Source organism: Pieris rapae, chromosome 6 (genome assembly GCF_905147795.1).
Source record: "Pieris rapae chromosome 6, ilPieRapa1.1, whole genome shotgun sequence".
In the NCBI taxonomy this organism is placed as follows: domain Eukaryota; kingdom Metazoa; phylum Arthropoda; class Insecta; order Lepidoptera; family Pieridae; genus Pieris; species Pieris rapae.
This window is the reverse complement of record NC_059514.1, coordinates 6,795,588-6,819,901: the sequence shown is the minus strand read 5'-3', so window position 1 is coordinate 6,819,901 and position 24,314 is coordinate 6,795,588. Positions and strand designations below refer to the sequence as shown.

The 24,314-nt window shown below is 36.6% G+C and overlaps 3 protein-coding genes across 3 annotated transcripts; 1 reads left to right on the top strand and 2 right to left on the bottom strand.

The window, feature by feature from the left end:
* Positions 1 to 582: 582 nt before the first annotated feature.
* LOC110991363 (general odorant-binding protein 19d-like) lies at positions 583 to 3,463 on the bottom strand. Its single transcript, XM_045628604.1, has 5 exons — positions 3,268 to 3,463; positions 2,305 to 2,469; positions 1,805 to 1,922; positions 702 to 787; positions 583 to 630 (listed from the first exon to the last, which is right to left on the bottom strand). Exons 1-5 carry the CDS (start codon positions 3,322 to 3,324, stop codon positions 610 to 612), a joined length of 447 nt encoding a protein of 148 aa, XP_045484560.1. The 5' UTR covers positions 3,325 to 3,463; the 3' UTR covers positions 583 to 609.
* A 9,457-nt stretch (positions 3,464 to 12,920) lies between these two features.
* On the bottom strand, positions 12,921 to 14,816 carry LOC110991355 (general odorant-binding protein 72-like). Its single transcript, XM_022256691.2, has 5 exons — positions 14,743 to 14,816; positions 14,564 to 14,639; positions 13,758 to 13,846; positions 13,279 to 13,390; positions 12,921 to 13,026 (listed from the first exon to the last, which is right to left on the bottom strand). Exons 1-5 carry the CDS (start codon positions 14,797 to 14,799, stop codon positions 12,938 to 12,940), a joined length of 423 nt encoding a protein of 140 aa, XP_022112383.2. The 5' UTR covers positions 14,800 to 14,816; the 3' UTR covers positions 12,921 to 12,937.
* Positions 14,817 to 16,322: 1,506 nt separating this feature from the next.
* On the top strand, positions 16,323 to 21,929 carry LOC110991357 (general odorant-binding protein 72). Its single transcript, XM_022256694.2, has 4 exons — positions 16,323 to 16,407; positions 16,765 to 16,853; positions 17,749 to 17,860; positions 21,841 to 21,929. Exons 1-4 carry the CDS (start codon positions 16,332 to 16,334, stop codon positions 21,927 to 21,929), a joined length of 366 nt encoding a protein of 121 aa, XP_022112386.1. The 5' UTR covers positions 16,323 to 16,331.
* The last annotated feature ends 2,385 nt before the right edge of the window (positions 21,930 to 24,314 follow it).

The following is a 24,314-nucleotide window of genomic DNA, read 5'->3' as shown; positions in this document are numbered from 1 at the left end:
AGTACCTTAATGAGTACCCAATGTACATAACTATACATTGGGTTTAAATTTTTTTACATGATGCAGACGGGCAGTAGGCTAACCTGATGTTAAGTAACACCGCCGTCTATGGACACTCGCACTGCCAGAAGGATCGCAAGCGCGTTGCCGGCCATTTAAGAATCAGTGCGCTCTAAGTATTAAGAATAATACGAAATAGTGGGCAGTTGGTTCCACAAAGTGGTGGTGCTCGGAAGAAATTGCCTTAAGAATCGCTTAGTTGTTGTTTCATATATGAAGATTATATTTTTGAACACCCAACAGGGAATACGTTTTCATTTCCTTAATCCTTTTGAAATATAAGATCGATTTCCCATTTATAGTTCTATACTATGTAATCCTTAAGGATACTCGATACTTATACTTTATTGTTAACAATTATTAAATTCGTTTAATACGAGCTAAAATAGTTTCACACAGGTTCAAAAGAATGTTTTGATGTAACTTTCTGCTGCCAACCGTTTTACGATAATGATTATAGAGATATTTTATTCTCGATTTTAACTAATTAATAATGAGAAAAACCAGTTATTACAATGATTACTTTATTTAAACAGTTTTATTATCATGTTACTGAAGAAGAAATCCGCTCTGAAAGGAAAATAGTTTGAAATTAATTTACGTAGTGTAATAACGTAGGTACACTAAACCGAAATATTTACCTGTCCGGCGTTTTTGACTAAACATGAAGCAAGTAGTGAAGCTCGTTCACACCCTTTGGCTCCGTCTTCGAAATTTTCATCGTTCACTGAAAAATACGATACATATTTTGGTTTGAAAGGACTTAGCCCTGTCGGTGATGTAATACTGTAAAGCTGATGAGCTTAATGTTACCAAACTTAATTCATTTACCTAAATTGTGGTACATTTTAACATATTGAGTTTTTTTGTCTATTTTGTATGTGTTGTAACCGCGAAATGAACCATTTGTTAGGTTATGCAATATCTCAAATATTATAACTATTAGGTATTATTAGGTATTTGATAGGTGGGCTCAATTTCCGCAACTAGACTCGAAATTGGTCCGTTTTGCGTAAGTTATTATAACTATTACAGTAGGGAAACACAAGTAAACTGTTTTTCTGTAGCATGGAATTAAGGTGAAACTCTTATAATTGCAAATTTGAAAAAATGCCTGGAATGAATTCGTTTGGACTGCACAAAATCTTCTGGAAAACAAAAGGATGAAAGCTGCGGAGCGTATTCGACTGATGTTTTCACACTTTCAGCAGTTTGGTTGTAATTGTAATTGTTCACAGGCATTTAGACACTACCTGACTACCTTGGTAATCAGAGTGAAGAAAAAGGCATAGGGTCAAGACATTCAAAATATTTGAACTTCTGAAAATATATGAATGTTAACAGGGTCACTGAAATTCTTACATAAGGGATTCTATTGTTGGAGCATTAGTAGCAGACTTCGATAACTAAGCCAATCAAGAAAATCTTATGGAAGAGATTCTTTAAGAAGTAATCGTAGTTTTTCGAACGGTTTTATTGATAAACAAACAATTTTTCGTAATAAACGCGTTTCAATTATTTCTCAAAAACTAAAGCTGACATAAAGAGTCCGATCTTAGATAGTTAAATCTGAAAAAAGCACCACGAGAAAGTGTAATATTAGTCATAATGTTTCATGCAACAGAAATGCAGTTGTGTTATTTACGTGAAATGAGAAATCTTATAAAACCTATATTTCATTCGTAGATTAAATTGTAGGTTTCTGTGGTCTATTACAATGCGTGATATTATAGATTTATTATACCTGTCTTGCACAATCCAAATAATTTCTTAGCATTTGCTAGTTTTTCTTTATCATCTGGAAACTCTTTTAGTGATAGTTTGTAAGCATTGTCTTCGTTGAACATGCCTTTATCATCAATCTGCAAATAGAATACTTATATTAATATATATAATCCGTAAATTTTCTGTTGGGTTTACTTCTGTCTCTTCCTTTGAGATCAGACGAAGTTGTAACTTATTTATTAATTCGAATTTTCTAATATTTATTAGGTAATTTAATTTCTACACAACAAGAAAAAAGAGAGATTAGATTAAACATATAAATCAACAGCTTTGAATTCATAAACTACAGAAGCCTGTACCATCTTCTAGGTTTCGATTGTTTATGTATAAGACCTTTTGTCTATATTAAACATTATTATATTGTTTTATATACGTTAATAAGAATTTTTTTCAAAACAAAAATTTTTATAACAAAAACCTTCACGGTAATATATATTAAGCGATTGATGGACAGCTCACCCATTCGGCTTTTTTAAAGACACACGCTAAAAGACACTTAGCAGTGTTGCTCTCTGGGAATTTATGGTCCTTAAGCATCTTCATCTCTTCACTGTTGACTGTATGTTCTTGACTGCACTCAATGGCTTTTTCCAAGAACCATGCTTTTATATCTGCTTCGGTTCCCTATGATAATTTTTAGACTAATAATTTCGATAATATAAATTGCTAATATTTTAGATACCTTAACACTTTCAAAGTATAATTTTGGTTATACAAAAGAGAGATAATTTAGTTGAGTTTGTCGGTTGCGCGAATGAAATTGTAAATAATTAGTATCAATAAATAATGAATCTAAAGTACAGTTTCTATCTGTGTGTCATGTTTTGTTCGTACGGGGACGGTTAATATATTTAAAAAACTGTCAATCCTTAGACCCTTACACCCGAACCCAATAATTAATCCACAATCAGGCTGTGACAGTAGATCGACCTCCTATCTGCATCCCAATAACCAAACCCTACAAAGACAATCCATTTTTGTCATCGGACAGAATGCAATTCCTTTGCTAATTACGTAACCGTAAAATAATATTTAAAATATTAAAATATATATGTCTATGTTTAAAACATATCAAATAGCTCTTTAATTATTTTAAAAACTGGTGTAAGTTAAAACCTTAAGATTACATTGGAACAGTGAACTGTCAATTTCGTACAAAGGTCCATCCACATACACCGATCCGACCTGCCATGGATAGCTTGTATCAACAGACGGCTATTTACAATATATCAATATTTTAATTAATTAAGATGTCTCAGGTGGTCGAAAATGGATTGAGATAGGTTATTGGGTTTGGGTGTTAGTCGACGATATGAGTCCATAGGTTTATAAAATAAAATTATCAATGAAAAATTATATATCCAAAATTATAGCGCTACGTAGTTATTATTAAAATGAACTTATAAATAAACAGATACTTACAAAAGCAGCCCCCACAAAACACGCCCCCACGCACAACAATACATAGATCATATTCATTTTTAGTTTCAATACTGATGATATTTATCCGAATAATCTTTATATATATGATGTTTTATTAAAACATCATTATGTTTTGGCTAATGTTTTTTAGATTAGTCGGATGGATGATAATAATTTCGACCCTGAAAGTACTAAGATTTTTTGTTGGTTGTTTGTTACAAAATTACTTGAATGCACAGGAGTTGCGGATTAGTGGTTGTTTGTCTGTTTGCTGTAAATTAGGGTACATTACACGTAAAGAGGATTTAGACAGAAAACACGCCAAAGTCATATTTATACAGCGTAATAGGAATATTGTCAAAACTACATGTACGGGCAAGGCACGCACACAGCCACAGCACATCATTTCGCCGCATCATCATTTTACACTTTAACCTAATTTCATTACTTTTAGTACGTTTGTAGACATCAATCACGTCGCGCGTCACTCATTATCATTTAGAAATAGTAACAAGTAATTATTTTCTCTCAATAAACTCTTGTAAATTTATACATACAGTTTATTCATTTATCAACAATATCATCATCGGCTAGTACCCGAACATTGGTCCTTCGAGCCTCCGAACAGGTGGGACTAAAACACGCGTCGTGTGACCTGGATACGTGTCAGTGTTTCCGGTGAAGTGACGTGGTGGTTCTCAGCCACTTAAGGAGGATTTTTACTGTATCACAAGATATACAGTAAGCAGCAGCATTCACTTTCTGAGCTGATCAAGGAGCTCGGAAAGACATCAGGGAGCGTGCATACCAAGGTGCACACAAAACCAGGAGACGTCTGATTCAAGTAAGATCTTTCCTATTTATCTTCTACTCAAATCATCATGTTGAGGATGGAGGATATTATTGCTACACAAGAGCAGGTGGTAGGGGGTATTGATCAACTCTACACTAATTTCAAAAAGGATAGTTCCGACCGCAAGACACCGGAGTACATCAAGAAGCGATTGGAAACTCTAGACCAATATTGGAACGAGTTTCACAACAACCATATCAATTTGTTATCATGCGAAGATAAATCTCATAATTACTTTACTTCTCAACAATACGAGCAAGTAAAGAATAAATACATCAAAATCAGGGAGACTATTCAGAGTTACAGGCCCGGGACACCAGTTATAAAGCCACCATCTTTTATGCCTAGCCCGTCAGTGGCGCCGAGGCAAGCCCAAGATCAGATTCAACCAACGACGTCCCGGGGCTCCAGCAGCAAAACAGAGGATATGCTCAAAAAACAAGCTAGCAATTTTAAGGCGTTTATGAGAACCGTTACCAGCGTTGACCTCGACTCAGTATCAGAGAAGTGGGAGTTTGAGGATGTGCTGCGCAACTTACAGATCCGTTGGTCAGCTATCGACAGCCTCCATTGGGAATTAGATAGCGAACTTGGCGGGTCTAACCAAGAATATGAACAACAGTTCAACGAGTACGAGTCTCATTACAATAAAATGAAGAAGGCCATTAACAAGAAAATGTGGTCAGTCGCTCATGTCGAAAAATCAACCCCAAAAATAGAAATACCATCATTTAACGGGAACTATTCGCAATGGGTATCCTTCAAGGATTTATTTACAGAAACAATCCACAACAACTCATCACTTTCAAACGCTCAAAAGATGCAGTTTTTAAAAGGGAAAATCAAGGGAGAAGCAGAACGTTTAATACAGCATCTTAATATTTCTTCAGAAAATTATTCTGTCTGTTGGGAGATCCTTGCGCATCGATATGACAACAAGAAGCTCATATTCACTTCACTTATCGGTGCTCTCATGAATGTACCTACTGTGCAACATTTATCCATCAGCAACATCAAGAGGCTACATGATACAGCCAACGAATCATTGAATGCCATCAAGAACCTAGGAATAGACATCACTTCCTGGGATCCATTGCTAGTATACCTTTTGTCTCAAAAATTAGATGTCGAGTTATATAACGATTACATGGAATCGTTAAAACAGCCGAGAGAGTTACCAAAATTAGCTGATTTCATGGAATTTCTAGAGACGAAATTCACTACCTTGGAGACATCAAAGCAGAAGAACCCTACACCTAAACCACTCATCAACAATAACGTATCAAAATACCACGCGAGTCAAAAACCCGCACACCATTACAATGCCCTAGTATCGAACGCTAAACCGATAAAACAACACATACCTACTACGCGTACAACGATATTTAAGTGCCCTATATGCAGTACCAATGATCATGGGATATATTTCTGCCAAAAATTCTTGAACATGCCCGCTTATCTCAAGAAAAAGACGGTCCTGCAAAATGAAATTTGTCCAAATTGCCTACATAGACACACAGGAAAACCATGCATTTCTGAAAATAGGTGTCGGGAGTGCAATAGAGACCACAATTCATTATTGCACCACGCGTTTACGTCATCGAACGCACAACAAGCAAAATCAAGTGTGAATGCACCGAATGAACAAGTCCAAAGTTCACACGTGTCGCAAAACAAATGCTCTGAAACTTTACTTGCAACTGCTCTAATCAAGGTAAAAGCAGTTAATGGAGTCTATCATACCATGCGAGCACTCCTGGATCAAGGGTCCCAAGCATCCCTTATATCTGAAAATGCAGCTCAGATTTTGAAAATTCCACGACAGCGATGTGTCGGCGTCATTTCAGGAATAGGCGCGAAAGAAAGTTCATGCAAAGGATTGATAAACATAGAATGCGCATCAACGGTCGGCGACTTCAAGTTTGAAACCGACGCCTACATCATGAATCAATTAATAAGAAATCTACCAAGTACGTCATTTTCAAAACCAGACTGGTCGTACCTCGACCAAATCAAGTTAGCAGACCCGGAGTTTTATGATAGTCGCCCTGTAGATATATTACTAGGAGCTGACGTATACTCAGATATACTTATGGACGGTATTTGTAGAACAAATGCAAATCTACCGACTGCGCAACAAACTAAGCTCGGTTGGATACTCAGTGGGAATGTCAAAACGTTTCACTGCAATGTTATTCTAAACAACTTACAAGATATTCAGTCGTTTTGGGAGATAGAAGAAATAACCGAGTCATCAAAATTATCATTAGAAGATCAAGAGTGTATTGAGCTATACAAATCATCCACAACAAGAAAAGATGATGGCCGATACGAGGTGAGGTTACCTATGAAAAAGGACTATCAAGAAAAATTGGGCGAATCCAAGACAAAAGCCGTAGCACAATTTTACCACTTAGAAAGAAAATTACAAAAACAACCGGAGATTGCGAAACAGTATAAGCAATTTATGAACGAGTACATTGCACTTGGACATATGATTCCGTGTAACAAAACACCGAATCAGCTACCTACATGTTATCTACCTCACCATGCCGTATTACGTAGCGAATCGACAAGCTCGCCTTTACGCGTAGTGTACAATGCCGCGTCAGCCACAACAACAAAATACAGCTTAAATGACCTCATGTGCCGGGGTCCAAATTTACAACAGGATCTGCAGTGTCTCATAATCAAGTGGAGACAATATCAGTATGCATTTACTGCGGATATTGAGAAAATGTATAGAGGAATATTGTTGCACCCCGATGATCAGCAACTACAGAGGATAGTGTGGAGAGATGACCCATCACAACCTTTACAAGATTACCAGCTCGTGACCTTGACCTACGGGTTCAAGGTCGCCCCATATTTGGCAATGATGACCCTCAAACAACTCGCCCAAGATGAGAGAAAGAATTATCAAGGCAGCTCTGCGCCTGACATCTTAGAGAATTCATTTTACATGGATGACTTAGTTCACGGGGCGCATACTACGGATGAAGCTAAACAATTAAAACAGGACATGATCAAACTTTTAAGAGCGGGAGGATTTAATCTCAGGAAGTGGAAATCCAATGTAACTGAACTCCAAGAAAGGTTAAATGAACAACAAAACTTTGACTTCAAGCAGGCTGAGTCATCGAAAACGTTAGGAGTAGGCTGGAATCCCAAGGATGATAATTTTATATTCAGTCCAGTAAAACTGCCCGAAAACAAACCAACAAAAAGGAATTTATTATCAGACATGTCCAGAATTTATGATCCTTTAGGATGGCTAACACCAATTACCACCAAACTTAAAATATTATTCCAAGAAACATGGAAATCAGACGCACAATGGGACGAACAAGTGTCCGAGGAGATTGCCGCTGAATGGCAGAAAATCAAGATCGATCTACACAATTTAGATCTATTCAAAATACCAAGATGGTTCAAAACACAAGAAAATTCCGAAGTAGAGCTCCACGGGTTTTGCGACGCAAGCATCAAAGCGTTTGCTTGTGTGGTATATTGCAAAACAAGCTACAACGGCGGAACTTATGTTATACCTATAGCAGGGAAGTCCAAGTTAGTACCTGTGAACAAACATATTACGCTTCCTCGTTTGGAACTTAGTGGCGCGATGCTACTATCAAGATTAATGGCCAAAACCAAAGAATGCTTAAACACCTTCGAAAACATCAAGATTTATGGTTGGGTCGATTCGATGGTTGTTTTAGGGTGGCTCAATGGCGAACCGAACAAGTGGAATGCTTTTGTAGCCAATCGTGTGACACAGATAACAGACACGATGCCGTCGGAATGCTGGAGATATGTCAGGTCTCAAGAGAATCCAGCAGATTGCGCCAGCCGAGGAATAACAATCAATCAACTTCAGGAACACAATCTCTGGTGGCGAGGCCCAGAATGGCTCCCTACATACGAGCAAAAGCAAGATATTCCCATCCCCACTACAGAGCTGGAGTTGAAAAAACAAAAACAAGTACACATCGCACAAGTAAGCGAAGGCTATGACGTTATAGGATACCTACTCAACAAATTTAGCTCATTGGCAAAAGCAATAAGAGTGTTGGCACGGGTGCGAAAATGCCTACCGTGGAAAAAGAGCTCAGGTTTCATAACAGTAACTGATATAAACGAAGCGGAAGCAATAATTATCAAATATGTACAAAACGAGCAATTCGCAGATGAAATTGAAGATTTAAAAAAGAAGAAAGGAGTTTCGTGTAAGAGCAAACTATTCAGCTTGTGCCCAATTTTAGATGAACAAGGAATCTTAAGAGTTGGAGGCCGGCTGAAAAACGCTCAAATTGAATACAATATGAAACATCCCATAATTGTCGACAAAAACACGCTTTTTTCGGATCTCATCATCGACCAGGCGCACCAGGACACTTTTCACGGCGGCGCTCGAATGACAACCAGTTTTCTAAGACGGAAATACTGGCTTCTCGGCGGCATTCAAGCCACCAAGAAACGGCTCCGCAACTGTGTGAAATGTAAAAGGCATAACAATAACAACAACCATCAGATTATGGGAGATCTACCCTCAGCTCGAACAAACCCATCGAGACCATTCTACCACACAGGGGTAGACTATACAGGCCACGTTTTTATCAAGGCAAACAAGGGTCGTGGCATCAAAACCATGAAAGGTTACGTTGCAGTCTTCATTTGCATGGTAACCAAGGCCGTGCATCTGGAACTGGTCTCGGACCTTACGTCCTCAGCCTTTCTAGCAGCCTTGCGCAGGATGGCAGCACGACGATCAGTACCTGCCCATCTGTATTCGGACAACGGCACAAACTTTCAACATGCCAACAAGGTACTACAACAAGAATATACAGAACTAAAAAACAAGATAGAACAAGAATTTGATCAAAACTTCATATCAGAGATCAGTGAAATGGGGATAACTTGGCACTTCAACGCCCCTTCATGGCCGTCTGCAGGAGGCCTTTGGGAAGCTGCTGTGAAGAGCCTAAAACACCATCTGAAACGAGTAGTTGGCGAAACAAGACTTACATTTGAAGAGTACAGCACTTTGTTAGCTCAGTTGGAGGCGTGTATGAACTCAAGGCCTCTATGCCCTTTAACAGAAGATCCAGAAGACTTGGACTTCCTAACACCTGCACATTTCCTAGCATGTGGTCCAACACTCACCATATATGAAACAGAAAGAGACTTGCGTACAAGATGGCAACTAACACAAAAGATATTTACAGATATATGGAACAGGTGGAGATCAGAATATCTTACTCAACTATCAAAGAGAAGTAAATGGAGAAAACCACAAGACAACATTAACATGAATGACGTAGTTATCATCAAGGAAGATAACTTACCGCCTGGGAAGTGGGCGTTGGGTCGAGTGGTTGACTTACATCCAGGGAGTGACGGACATGTACGAGTAGTGACGCTTAGGACGAAAAACGGCCTCTTAAAACGTCCAATCGTGAAGTTAGCCGTACTTCCAATCAACAAAGAAGACAGATCCCGAACCTCATCATCATCTCCTGCATCAGAGGTACAGAACCCTAAGCCATGCATCAGTGAAGATAAGCAAGCTGAAAATAAATCAAGAGTTAAAGGATGCAAGAAGCTAACGTCATTAGCCCTGACTCTGATGGTTTTCTTAATAACTCTGCCTAACATACATTGCTTTCCTACAAACATAACAAGATTTAGAGATAACCAAGGTCTCTATCTGGCTAAGCTACAAGACGTTCAAATTATCAAAGAAGAGTGGAAGATCGTTGTCTATTACGACATAAATCCATATTACCAGGGCTTAAATGCATTAAATAAATACATTAATCATTTAACAAACATGTGTTCGATCATAAATAAACACTCATCATGCGACATCATATTACAACAACTACGTCACGGGTACTCGGAACTAAATTACTACAATGACATGCTGCTGAGTCAACATACAAGCGGGTTCCCCCAAGCAGATAAGAACACGCGCTGGCGCCGCGGACTCATTGATGGTGTCGGGTATCTCGCGAACTCGCTCTTCGGCGTATTGGATCAGAAGTTCGCCGAACAGTACCAGAAGGATATTATGCTTATGTCAGATAATCAACACCACTTACTAGCATTGTGGAAGAACCAAACATCTATAATCGAGTCAGAGTACAATGTCTTAAAGAGAACAGAAGACACATTAAATAAACAGCAAAAACTAATCAATCAACAGACTTTAAATTTTGAAAAAACTATAAATAGCGTGAAATTGGAACTGCAAAACACAGTCAGCGTAAATGAGTTTGCGCTTGGCGCTATTACGGCAACCAACATGCTTCAATGTTTAAAAAACATACAAGAGATGCTTTTAGACACCCTTACAGATATTTATCAAGGAACCTTCAACTTTCACATCGTAACTCCAAACCAACTAAGGAAAGAATTAAATATTATTTCGAATCAAATATCAAATGAATTATGCTTACCCATTGACAATACCATGACTGACCTAAGAAAGATATATCACTTGTTAAAAATCAAAACCAGATTCACAGAAAGTTATGTATTTTTTGAAATCAAGGTGCCTTTAGTTCTGAGGGACTCCTACGAATTGTATAGAATTACTTCAATACCAAGGAAGGTACAAAGTTATAACATGTTAAGTATTGTGCCTACTTCCGAATATGTAGCTATAAACATACACAAGGACACGTACATCGAGATGACAGAGACAGACGCAACATCATGCTTGCACAATGGAGACATTCTGTGTTGCCAACTACTGTCAAGACCCATTTATCACATTAGAGATGAATTTACCTTTTGTTCAAAGAATAAATCCTCAAATGAGTGCAATTATGTAATTGACCTTTGTAAAGACAAATGGTTACAAACAAACAGACCAAACACTCACCTATTCTTCATATGCAATCAAACAAAGGCGAGAATCATATGTTCGGATCAAGTTACCGTCGAACTGATAACAGGCGCTGGCTTACTAACAATAGACGATAAATGTATTATAAAAACAGATGATTTCATACTACACGGGCATAAACAGCGTCTTAGCAGAGTGGATAATAAGGCTGACATTAGTCTCCCTGTATTATCGCCGATTAACAACTACATAAATATAACCGTTCCGATCATACCCCCGACCATTGACACGCAAGAGTCAGACAAGGCGTTGGAGGACATACGGGACAACATACAGAAGGTGAAGGAGAGCGCGACCCTGGCGGCCAGCGTCTCCTACCACGACGTGCACCACTACGTGGCCATCTACTGCATCGTGGGAGCGGGCGCGGCGCTGGCGGCCGGGCTGGCCTGCCGCCGCGCGCGCGCCCCCGCCGGACCGACGCCCTCACCGAGGCGTCAGTGTCAGTGCATCAGCATGAAAACATTCAGTGAATGCGATAACCCGGTTGTCGATGTTTCAAGTGAAAGGATCAGTGATAAAGGCTCGTCGCCTATACATAATAAAGTAGTTTTTCCTAGAATTGAAGCAACAATTTAGAGACTTTATCATGCTTGTACTTATTTAGAAATATTTAAACTAATCTGGGAATTGCTTAATATTAATTTCAAATAAGAATAGTATCAATAATCAAGTAAAATATATTTTAACTTTAAAGAAAGTTTGTCAATCACCATGTTAGAGTAAGGTCATCAAATCACTTTCTCTCTCCTATTCCGCCCCCGGGAGCATGTACGGGCAAGGCACGCACACAGCCACAGCACATCATTTCGCCGCATCATCATTTTACACTTTAACCTAATTTCATTACTTTTAGTACGTTTGTAGACATCAATCACGTCGCGCGTCACTCATTATCATTTAGAAATAGTAACAAGTAATTATTTTCTCTCAATAAACTCTTGTAAATTTATACATACAGTTTATTCATTTATCAACAATATCATCATCGGCTAGTACCCGAACACTACAGTAGTGAATTGTATTAATATTTATAATATTTTCATCTAAACCCTGAAAAATTAAAAATTTCTCAATGTTTAGTAATGATTTGCGGAAACAACTTCAACAAATTACTATTAAGATTTCAAATTATAAATGAAATACAGTTGGAAATCGATAAAGGACTGAAGGTACTTAGACACCTCTATACTTTTTTAACAAATAGGTACTGTTGCTAACAAGAAATAAACCTCAATTAAACACAAGAATCGTATCTAATGTGTGAGTTTTTTATCAAATTTAAATATATTAAAGATTTTGTGTCTTGCTATTACCTCATTGCTACAAAAAATAATCCTAGAGAATAATAATGCAACTTAAAACTGCAAATCATGCATATTTTTAAGTACCAGCCTTCCGTAGTGCCATTTTAATAACATATCAGAGGTCTTATTAGAAAAATTGCATATAATTGTCTTGATATGAGCCAGCATAATGGTTGCATAAAAATATTAGCTACATGTATGAAAATATACCCTTTGTTCGAAGCGGAAATGATTGTTATTTCCCGTAGTATTGTACTTGTAGGTATTATGTATTAATTCAATGCTATCTTTTTTCTGATTATTTTGATGATATATACCTAAAAACTACATAGGCTTTTGCTAAATATATTGTCTATGTTTTTAAATTGATCAGGTTTCCATAAGTTCTTTCGCACGTGTTATTGCAGCTATGTTTTTAACTTAAGAGAATCGGGAAATGACGAATTTCTTTACAATGATTCATACCTTACCTTCTATCGAATTTCTGAAAATCCTTAGGGATAAGTAACTTAAAAAAACTTGTTGTAACTATTCAGCCAGCACTTGATTTTTAGCACTTAACGTTGTAAATGAATAGATAATATAAGAAAATTTTCTTTATTAAGGGAAGAAGAATGCATCCGGATTTTCGTTATAGATGCATTTTGTAACGTGGAACGAAGCTTCACATATATCTTTGTATGAGTCCGCTAAAAAGACATAAGAAGGAATAAGTGTCTCAAATCAGTATTCAGTAGTATTAACAGTAATGTTTTACGTTTGTTTTTTTATGCTAGGTCCTAGCTGCTAGGACTACGGTGTTAGATCAAAAATATATGCCTTCCATGGAATCATATTTTCCTTAATTAATTATGACTATAATTATTTTCTATGGATAAATAAAGTTTCTTAAATTCTACGCTTTGCTGAATATTATTAAATGATTTGAAAAAAATACTCGCCTACTTTCCTACATGCAGTGATGGCGGCTTTTGCAGGTTCTTTAATTTCTTCTGGAAGTAGTAAATCTGCTTGTTTCATAGCCGATTCATAGTTTAATTTGCCATTCTTAATCTGGGAAAATTAAGGTAATGTACTGCAATGATTTCATCAATTTAAAAATGGAATCAATTTGTTTTCAACACAAATACAGTATAAAGAGAGTATAGAGATTATCTTCCAAATTTGTTGTTATTTAAGAATATTTTTATTGAATATTATTTAAAAATTCAATAAAATTCATAATATTGTTTTCACTCTTTAAATTGAAATAATTGTCTTTCAAATCTTCTTGTCCCTTTTAAAATACAGAGCTAATACTGTAGTCATTTTTTTCTTCTTATATTCGCATGATTTCATTACGACAATAAAATTGATAAAATATAATTAATATATTTGCATTACTTATTAAATGTCTGTAAACGTGGTGATTGTCACATACCGCATTAGCCATTTTCATAATACACGCAATGTAGCACATCACTTCCTTTTCTTCTCTGAATTCACCTTTTGATATTGCGTCTACTTGTTCTGAAACATAGAAGTTTAAATTGTTGCTTCTAATTAATTTCAACCCTACAGCGTATTTAATATATCATTAATTAATCAGTTTAATAATGCGGTATAATAAAAAAGAAACAAGTTTAGTTGATGCAGAATAGTGGCTTGGGTGGGAGCCGATGCAGAAATTGGTGGTGTCACCCCATCAAAAGTCGAAAGCAATAAATTTTAAATGATAAAGGACATGGAAAATTAAAAGATCACGAGTATGGGACGGGGAATCCCCCACGACAGCGTCAGGCTCTCATGCCGGAATCCCCGAATTCTACATAGAGGTTTGCTAGTGCTACTGAAGGAATCCCTGAAAAAGAAATTTTTATGCTAGCGAATTTTTTTGTTTGTACATTGTTTTTAAAGTTGTGAGACAGGGAGGGTGTCACCCCAAAAAAGGTGCCACCCGGCTCAGACCGTTCCCATTCCCTTTGCTACGCCACTGACAACAAGTCAGATTATTTTTCTATTTGTGGATAAAACAAGCTAAGCGATTCTGATGATATTTAAAGATCACAGAAAAGCGTTTCTGATGATGTTCGTGTGATATGAGCGGGTGTGAACTGTGTGGTATGGTTGAACAGAACTGAAAAGAGAGAAAGAGGACTTGCAGAAAACTTAAGTAAATTAAACTAAATGTTGAATGACGATTATTTTTGAATGTAAGATGGTAAAACATTTTAATGAAGAACGTACCATCCTCAACATTATTTTTGGGCTGACAGGTTTTTCTCATCATTTTCCCCGTCGATTTCAGTTGTTTCATCGTCATCTGCATATCGTTAAAACATATTAATATTTAATAAACACTTATGACGCATTCAAGTAGTAAATTATATTAATAAATTGCAACTACGACCATAGACCGAACTTACCGCATTACACAAAGCAAGAACTATAACGAATATGACGACAACAATTGAAACTGACATGGCATATACTGGAATAGTTCTAGATCGGTACGACACTTATATGATCAGGTGATAATTGATTAATAGCACACTTGACACTTGCCTTAATTATTACTGAGATAATTAAATAGGAATATCGCTATCTAACGACTTGTGAATTGCGCCGAAAAGACGGCAAGAAACATTACTCGTTATTAGATCAAAAACACTACTAAGATTATTAATCGAGACTAAAGGTAAGATTCAGAAATGAATCGTATCGTGAACTGTGACTTCCGTATGTCAAAATCTATTACATACGTTCATATATTTATTTACACTTCCTTATACCTTAAAAAAGAGAATCACAAGACAGCTTATTCTTAAGGTGTTGCATAAGTTATTAGGCATTTATAATTTTTGTTTCCTTTCTTTAAATTAGTTGGCGGATCTTCGAAAGGAAACACCTACTGAACAGATTGTCTTTTTGTTCGTATCAATATATCCAGCTTTCATCAACGATGTCAAATATGTACAGCATTTGAGGCATCGCCGTTGAAGTTTGACACCAGTCCATACAAAGGTGTTTCTGGTCGTCTAGTAAAGTATAGGGAATCTATCTGGTACCAAGATAACTTGACTCATACATACCAATGCACAGGCTTACCCGTATCTGCTGATAGGTTACTCTCTTATCTTCCTCTATAATGTTTTGCACAGCACTGATGGTATTTTCAGTAGTCGCTGTCACTAGGACGTCCCACACGCGGATCATCATTGAGATGTGATGATCATGATGAGATATGTTATAGTGCAAATACGTCCACACCTTAACTCGTTAAACCAATTGTATATAGTGGCACAAGACGGGGCTTCATCAAGAAATGCTAATCGCAGCCTATCATAGCTTTGTTGTTGAGTAATCATACAACGAAAGTCATAATAAATCATTGACCGATAATTTTCTCGCGTTAAGTTCATTTTCAAGTGAAACAAGAGTTTTAGATTTGCCGCCAAGTCACAAAAACAAATGACAAATGAATGCAATACTACTACATAAGGTTACCATAAAATTCTAAAATTGAAATTCAAAAAAGTTTTCATTAGCAATGTTTCTAACTGGCCAGTTCTAAAGGACGTGTTCAGGACTAAAGGTCTGAATAGAATTGGCATGTACGTGGGTAACAAGGAAAATGTTATGTGAAAATGTTATGACCTTAAGTCCTGAACTACCTTGAATAGAATGCTCATAATTAGTACAGCTACATTGGATAAAATAGTATGAACGTAAAATTAAACATCATAATATTAAGTTATTAGATGGTAATAACTCACTTTTTCTATGCAACGTATCACTTACAATCAATCAAACTATCAAGTAGTCTAGAACTTTAAGTATATAATGACTGAGACATGGTGTATGTCGTAGTTCTTATGTTTTAGAAAAATGTGTGTACAAAAAATATTGTTTGTGTTAGTTTTAGTTTTTGTGCCGTTCACATTTGCGGTAAGTAGTAAGATTAGAGAATATTAACAAAATAAATTAATTAAAATCAATAAATTTTATTTAACAGATGACCCGGCAACAATTGAAAAACTCTGGGAAATTAATGAAAAAAAGTTGTATCCCCAAAAATGATGTGACAGAAGGTTTGCATTAGTATTGTAATTACTTTTTACTTTTTTATCATAAGAGGAGTAGTTGGCGAACATTTCCCACTATACGCTTGAGATACTTCTAATTTATAAGTTAATAGATCTGTATTTATATATCAAAGCAATTTATAAAAAAAGTTATCCCAAAGTATACTTGTTAATCTACTGTTTGTGTGTTCTTGAGATAGTCAATTGCAATCAACAAACTGCTGTAGATATGAACTTTTAAACAGTATTCCACTATCCGTATTTTTGCTATTCGAACATTACGCTTACAATTAAGACTATTAAAAACAGCGATAATTAAATTGTAATGTTTGAATTCTTTTTAATAAAAGGTTACTGTTTCAGATCAAGTTGGTCAAATAGAGCAAGGGAAATTTATTGAAGAGCGAAATGTGATGTGTTACGTGGCTTGCATATACACTATGACTCAGGTGGTAAGTCATCGACTACAACGGTCTAGCCGTCTTCCCGGCTTATCGGGTTTATGCAATTTATTTATTTATTTATCCTTTATCGCCTTATACAAAAACACACATAACAAAAATAAAAACACAGTTACAAAAGATATAAGGCAAAGGGCGGCCTTATCGCTTACAAGCGATTTCTTCCAGGCAACCCTAATGAGAAACAACGATAAAGAAACACCAACAGAGGGTAGAGTACAAAAAATGAAAAACAATTAACAAAAAAAAAAAACTTAAAACAAACCTATTAAGTGCGTGAGAAGATCCAGACGTCTATCAGGTTCTGGGGAGTAATTAGACTCAAAGTTATCAGCAAACATTTCTGCTATCATTGATGGCTCAACAACAAGTTGATCTGCTTCATTTTTTAAAACCGATGGGATTCCTGTTTTAGAGCTGAATTGTTTTCTAATGTATGCATAAATAGATTCATTTGATTCAAATTCACTTCGTCGTTTTCTTGTAAGTTTAATTATTAAATTAATTGTATATCTGTATCTTCTGTACATGCTATCAGTCCTGGCTATTCTGTATAAACGCCATAGTTCTTTTTTCTTCTTTGTTAAATGTAATATTTCATGATTTATCCACGGCTTTAGTAGTATTTATCTTTTTTTTTCCAATTCGATCAAAATGTTTAATATACCAACACTATATTTATGACCCTTACGTTAAAAAAAGAATCATACATACAAGAATTAGGAGAACGAAACTTGTTTTTTTCCGTTATTAGTAGACAATCTATGACGGTCGGATTGATAAGTTAGCATATGAGTATATACCTATATGCATCATAATGTGTACGAATTTATATATAGCTTTATTATCAAATATTTATAAGTGAAACTATAATATATCTTTTCAGATTAAAAACAATAAGCTTTCATATGACGCTGTGATTAAACAAATCGATACTATGTTTCCGGTCGAAATGAGAGACGCCGTAAAAGCTTCTGCTACTCATTGCAAAGACATTAGTAAGTTATTTTTCTAATTACTAAGATATTGTTAGACTAGGTAGGGTATTAGAGTTGGTATATTCTAAATTAAATTACATTCGATTGTTTTATACAAACACAGACATTACTATGCACTAAATGCGTTTTCTATAGCAAATGAGATGATTTCTATCAATCAGAACTGTTAATTGTCACAAAATAGATTAGCAGTTGGAATACCTTATGGAAGTCACAAGCTGTGAAAAGAATAATAGGTAGACAAGTAAGCCGATGGATGGATGATCAGAAAATCCTAAGATTGTGTAGCCTATGGGTGCTCCAGATGGCGAGAGCTAGGATTCCCAGGACACACTATAGACTTGTAGAAATGCATACTTTATTTTAGTAATTTTTGTAAAAACATAAATACCGTATTAGTATAGGTAGTCAAATATTAATAATAATAAATATTTGTTTGGAGAATTTGAGTGAGCGTGAGCGTATTTGGAACTAAACGAGTACGTCGTTCAAAAATCATTAAAGTACATTTTTTGCTATCATAATATAGCTACTTAAGACTCTAACATACGCCGATGACTTTGAGGATTTGACCTCTACTACAAACAATAATTTACTAACGCCATCTAGTCTAACAAAATAGTGAATAGTCTAACAAAACTACGTGAATACGAAACCAATTATTAGCTAAATATAAAAATTTTACAAATAAATATTGGTCTAGAAAAAATGGTGGCTGCCAATTATTTAACTAGTACATACATGATTTTTTTATATGTTTAATTCGTTCTGAGGTTAAAACTTTTTAATGTCAGTATTGCTAAAATACCGAAACCGAGTCATCATCATCAGCTGACGATGGACTCTGATGGTTGGTACTGGATCTCGAGGATGGTAAGCAGTAGACATACCGTCATTGAGCTCGTTGTAATCAGCTCAGCTAGACGATACAAGAAATGTGACTATATGAACCTGATGATGGACTCCGAAGGTGAGTAGTGGATCTCGAGGATGGTAAGCAGCAGACATACCGTCATTGAGCTCGTTGTAATCAGCTCAGCGAGACGATACAAGAAATGTGACTATATGAACCTGATGATGGACTCCGAAGGTGGGTACTAGGTCTCGAGGATGGTAAGCAGTAGACATACCGTCATTGAGCTCGTTGTAATCAGCTCAGCGAAACGATACTAGAAATGTGACTATATGAACCTGATGATGGACTCCGAAGGTGAGTAGTGGACCTCGAGGATGGTAAGCAGCAGACATACCGTCATTGAGCTCGTTGTAATCAGCTCAGCGAAATGATACTAGAAATGTGACTATATGAACCTGATGATGGACTCCGAAGGTGAGTAGTGGATCTCGAGGATGGTAAGCAGCAGACATACCGTCATTGAGCTCGTTGTAATCAGCTTAGCGAGACGATACTAGAAATGTGTTATATGAACCTGATAATGGACTCCGAAGGTGGGTACTGGATCTCGAGGATGGTAAGCAGTAGACATACCATCATTGAGCTCGTTGTAATCAGCTTAGCGAGACGATACTAGAAATGTGACTATATGAACTTATTAATATTTAATATTAAATAAATATTAGGTAATATTTACTATAATACCACTATATTTCTTTGAGTTTATTGAAAAAATAATCAATTTCAACGATTCGTCTTCCAGTTGAAATTTTAAATATTTTTCTTGGTTCTGAAACCTACGAGTGCAGCATGTTATATCTAAGCCCGAAAATGAAATCAAAGTCAATCAGACCCAGTACCCACCTTCGGAGTCCACCATCAGGTTCATATAACACATTTCTAGTATCGTCTCGCTGAGCTGATTACAACGAGCTCAATGACGGCATGTCTACTGCTTACCATCCTCGAGATCCGGTCCCCACCTTCGGAGACCATTATCAGGTTCATATAGTCAAATTTCTTGTATCGTCTCGCTGAGCTGATTACAACGAGCTCAATGACGGTATGTATACTGTTTACCATCCTCGAGATCCGGTCCCCACCTTCGGAGACCATTATCAGGTTCATATAGTAAAATTTCTTGTATCGTCTCGCTGAGCTGATTACAACGAGCTCAATGACGGTATGTCTACTGTTTACCATCCTCGAGACTCAGTATCCACCTTCGGAGTCCATCATCAGGTTCATATAGTCACATTTCTAGTATCGTTTCGCTAAGCTGATTACAACGAGCTCAATGACGGTATGTCCACTGCTTACCATCCTCGAGATCCAGTACCCACCTTCGGAGTTCATCATCAGGTTCATATAGTCACATTTCTAGTATCGTCTTGCTGAGCTGATTACAACGAGCTCAATGACGGCATGTCTACTGCTTACCATCCTCGAGATCCGGTCCCCACCTTCGGAGACCATTATCAGGTTCATATAGTCAAATTTCTTGTATCGTCTCGCTGAGCTGATTACAACGAGCTCAATGACGGTATGTCTGCTGCTTACCATCCTCGAGATCCACTACTCACCTTCGGAGTCCATCATCAGGTTCATATAGTCACATTTCTAGTATCGTTTCGCTAAGCTGATTACAACGAGCTCAATGATGGTATGTCCAATGCTTATCATCCTCGAGACTCTGTACCCACCTTCGGAGTCCATCATCAGGTTCATATAGTCACATTTCTAGTATCGTCTCGCTGAGCTGATTACAACGAGCTCAATGACGGTATGTTTACTGCTTGCCATCCTCGAGACCCAGTACCCACCTTCGGAGTCCATCATCAGGTTCATTTAGTCACATTTCTAGTATCGTCTCGCTGAGCTGATTACAACGAGCTCAATGACGGTATGTCTACTGCTTACCATCCTCGAGATCCAGTACCCACTTTCAGATTCCATCAGGTATCAGGTTCAGCAACTTATTTTACTTGTTTGTACAAGTTGCACTTGAAACTTGACAACTCTAAATTTGAGTTTTGTTTGGGCAGGTACTTATAACATACAATAATTTTCGAAGTTCATGTCCTCGCCTCACTTGATATTTATTTTTATATTTTGGCATTTCTAAAAAAATCCGCGGGTAAAAACTAAAATACGCAAATATTTAATTATTATTGGCTTCGACACACAAGCGTAATCCTCCCGTCGCAAAGCGTTGAGGTGGACATGGACTGAAGACAAGCCGCATGCAGGGCTCGCGGGTGTGAAATTGCGGAGGGAAGCCCATTGCGCTTGAGTTTATTTACCTTTTATTACTTTCCATGCCCAGGAAACGAATTAATACAAATTTTTTTTTATCAAAATAATAATATATGCTATATCTAATAATACGTGTAAGATTAAAATAAATCGCATAAACCGTTTTGGAGCGAATTTGTAATTTATGTCTAATCTACGGTTCGATGGTAAATTTTTTTTTGGGAAATTGGTATTGCTTTTATCTTTTTTGATTTTATCAATCGATACAGTAGGCTTCAACCCACAATATCTATTTTTTTCAAATGCATATGAGCGACAGTTCTTCCAACAATTTAATTTAAACTAGGGCTAGTTGACCGATTTGAGCACTGTTCAAGCCTTAACAGAACCAAGTATTAAATCGTTAGGCTAAATGTCGTGAGTTTTGTTATTAAAGAAATAGACATTAATAAACAAACATTAATATACACTTAGAAATATTAGTGTTAGAAAATTTTAATAATCCAATTACTGTTTTATGAGCGGTGTCGGCCTAGTGGCTTCAACTAGCGACTCTCGTCCCTGAGGTTGTAGGTTCGAACACCGGTTGTTCACTAATAGACATTCTATGTGCGCATTTAACATTCACTCCAACTGTAAAGGAAAATATCGAAACCGGCTTGCCTTAGACCCAAGAAGTCGATGGCGTGTGTCAGGCACAGGAGCCTGATCACCTAGTTGCCTATTAGATTGACAAACGATAAGGACACTGAAAAATCTGACTCCCAGACCTAAAAAGGTTGTAGTACCAATGATTTATTTTTATTATAATTACTGTTTTATATTTCAGGTAAGAAGTATAAGGATATATGCGAAAGTGCCTATTGGACGGCAAAATGTATGTACGATTACGATCCAAAGAACTTCATTTTTCCATGAGCCATGCTTGTAATTGATTATTACTAATTTGTAATATGATTCTTTAATAAAACACTTTTTACATTATTTATTTGTTATAGTGCTTTTTAACAAGGCTTAAACCACTTGAACACATCATCATCATAATCATGTCCAGTAGAAACGAGATCGTTTATTGTAAAAAAAATATTTAAAAATTAAAGTGCAATTTTTGTCAAGATGTGTAAATTTAATATTTTTTGACATTATTATTGGGTAAATTTGCAAGGGTCTTTCCTTTATCATTCATTATTTTACACAGTGTTTGCCATAGCGAAAATGTTGGAACATTAGAGTTTCTTTACTAGGCGTCGAGGACAATTCTACATTTACACTATCACCAGCATCAGAGACTGCAAACCTGGCCGTCAACTTAAGAGACTGGCGCACTTGCTAGACTGCATCAGTACGCAAAACGGACCAAATTTGAGTCTAGCTGCGGAAAATTACTCCATCTACCTACCCTTCAGTTATCTTAAGAATTAAATTCAATAAACTTTGCAATTATGAATGATTTGGCAATAAAATTTACGAGAATAATTTGCATTATCATCAAGTATTGTTCAGAGACTAAACCTTAAATTTTCAGCTATAATTTTCTTAAACGGTTTAGGTAAATTGCAGTCCTCAACCATTAATTTGTGTGCATGTATTTGTTAAATCAGCTATTTATAGACATTATTTATCATAAACAGTTTTAGTCCAAAATGTTTTTGAGGCAGGTAAAGTACAAAAAGTGTAAATCACTAATGTATGCTTTTTTGGCAAGCTTTTTAGTGATGTTGCCTGTGACATTAGCGGTAAGTTGTAAATACATTTTTGGTCATATCTGTAAACGAACTGCAAGATCTACATATAACTACATTTTTTACGTTTATTACCAATGGTGACATACAGAAACCAGAATTAGTGCGAACTATGTCCCATGTCAAAACCCAATACATATTTGACGTAAGTAGGTATCAGACTCAGCGCTGTCTTGTTTCTAAATCTTTCCCTAATAGCAATACATACATAACAAATATATTAATGTTTTACGATATGTGTTTGTAAAACACAAATTATTAAAAAATGTGTATCCTTTTAGATGTCACGAGTTCAACTAAAGAAAACGTTTACTATTTAAAGAAAAACACTTTTTTAACGGATTATAGATATGTATTTATATTTAAACTTATAATTATTTGTACATAATTTTAAATTTAAACCGACGTTTCGCGTGCTTTACAGCGTGCGTGGTCACGGTGACTGAAGACAAAGGTGTTAAATGTCAAAAAGTATTACAGCTGCAGAAAAATGTTGTGTTATCTGTATTTATTTCCCCGGAGTTGGTATCGACTAAAAGATGTAGGGTTTTTGCAGAAATTGCTCACGGTGTCCTCCATTTTCGCGGGTTGTTTATTTTGAGATTTTAATTTGGATATTATTGGATCCCAGGTGTTTGATAATTTTAGGCCGTCCTCTCTATTGAAATTGGCGTGTTTTTTGATTTCAATGGCTTCGCGTACCAATCTTGGGAAGAATCTTTTTTCTTTCGCAAGTACTTTCGGTTGGTCAAAGCGTATGTAGTGATTAGGCCTATCTAGTGTGTGTTCACAGACTGCTGATTTTGTGTGTCGTCTATGTCTTATGTCCGCGATGTGTTCCTTGAGTCTGCTGGACATATTGCGTTTAGTTTGCCCTATGTAAGACAGGCCACAGTCGCAATCCAGTTTGTATATACCTGCATCTTGCAATGGGGTGTTACTTTTGATTGGTCTTAGGAATTGCTGAATCTTCTTGTGCGGCTTGAAAATTGTATTAATGGAAGCTCGTTTTAGGACCCGGCTAATTCTATCTGTAACTCCCTTCACATATGGCAGGTAAGCTGGCTGGCGAGGAACTGTTTGTGTCTTGTTTTTGTTTCTGTGATGCAGCCGGGGGATGCGCAACTTGTTTCGGTGTAGCACCTGTTTGACATGCTGGTGCTACACCGAAACAAGTTGCGCATCCCCCGGCTGCATCACAGAAACAAAAACAAGACACAAACAGTTCCTCGCCAGCCAGCTTACCTGCCATATGTGAAGGGAGTTACAGATAGAATTAGCCGGGTCCTAAAACGAGCTTCCATTAATACAATTTTCAAGCCGCACAAGAAGATTCAGCAATTCCTAAGACCAATCAAAAGTAACACCCCATTGCAAGATGCAGGTATATACAAACTGGATTGCGACTGTGGCCTGTCTTACATAGGGCAAACTAAACGCAATATGTCCAGCAGACTCAAGGAACACATCGCGGACATAAGACATAGACGACACACAAAATCAGCAGTCTGTGAACACACACTAGATAGGCCTAATCACTACATACGCTTTGACCAACCGA

Bases quoted from the DNA above. Each gene is read 5' to 3' on its own strand.
- LOC110991357 (XM_022256694.2), top strand. From the start codon at position 16,332: ATGACCCGGCAACAATTGAAAAACTCTGGGAAATTAATGAAAAAAAGT. The intron at 16,854-17,748 runs GTAAGTCATCGA...ATATCTTTTCAG, and splicing joins TATACACTATGACTCAGGTG to ATTAAAAACAATAAGCTTTC. The intron at 17,861-21,840 runs GTAAGTTATTTT...TTTATATTTCAG, and splicing joins TACTCATTGCAAAGACATTA to GTAAGAAGTATAAGGATATA.
- LOC110991363 (XM_045628604.1), bottom strand. From the start codon at position 3,324: ATGAATATGATCTATGTATTGTTGTGCGTGGGGGCGTGTTTTGTGGGG. The intron at 2,470-3,267 runs GTAAGTATCTGT...AAATTATCATAG, and splicing joins GTTTTGTGGGGGCTGCTTTT to GGAACCGAAGCAGATATAAA. The intron at 788-1,804 runs GTATAATAAATC...CGTATTTTTCAG, and splicing joins ATTTGGATTGTGCAAGACAG to TGAACGATGAAAATTTCGAA.
- LOC110991355 (XM_022256691.2), bottom strand. From the start codon at position 14,799: ATGTCAGTTTCAATTGTTGTCGTCATATTCGTTATAGTTCTTGCTTTG. The intron at 13,847-14,563 runs GTACGTTCTTCA...TCTATGTTTCAG, and splicing joins CAAAAATAATGTTGAGGATG to AACAAGTAGACGCAATATCA. The intron at 13,391-13,757 runs GTATGTGACAAT...TAATTTTCCCAG, and splicing joins TTATGAAAATGGCTAATGCG to ATTAAGAATGGCAAATTAAA.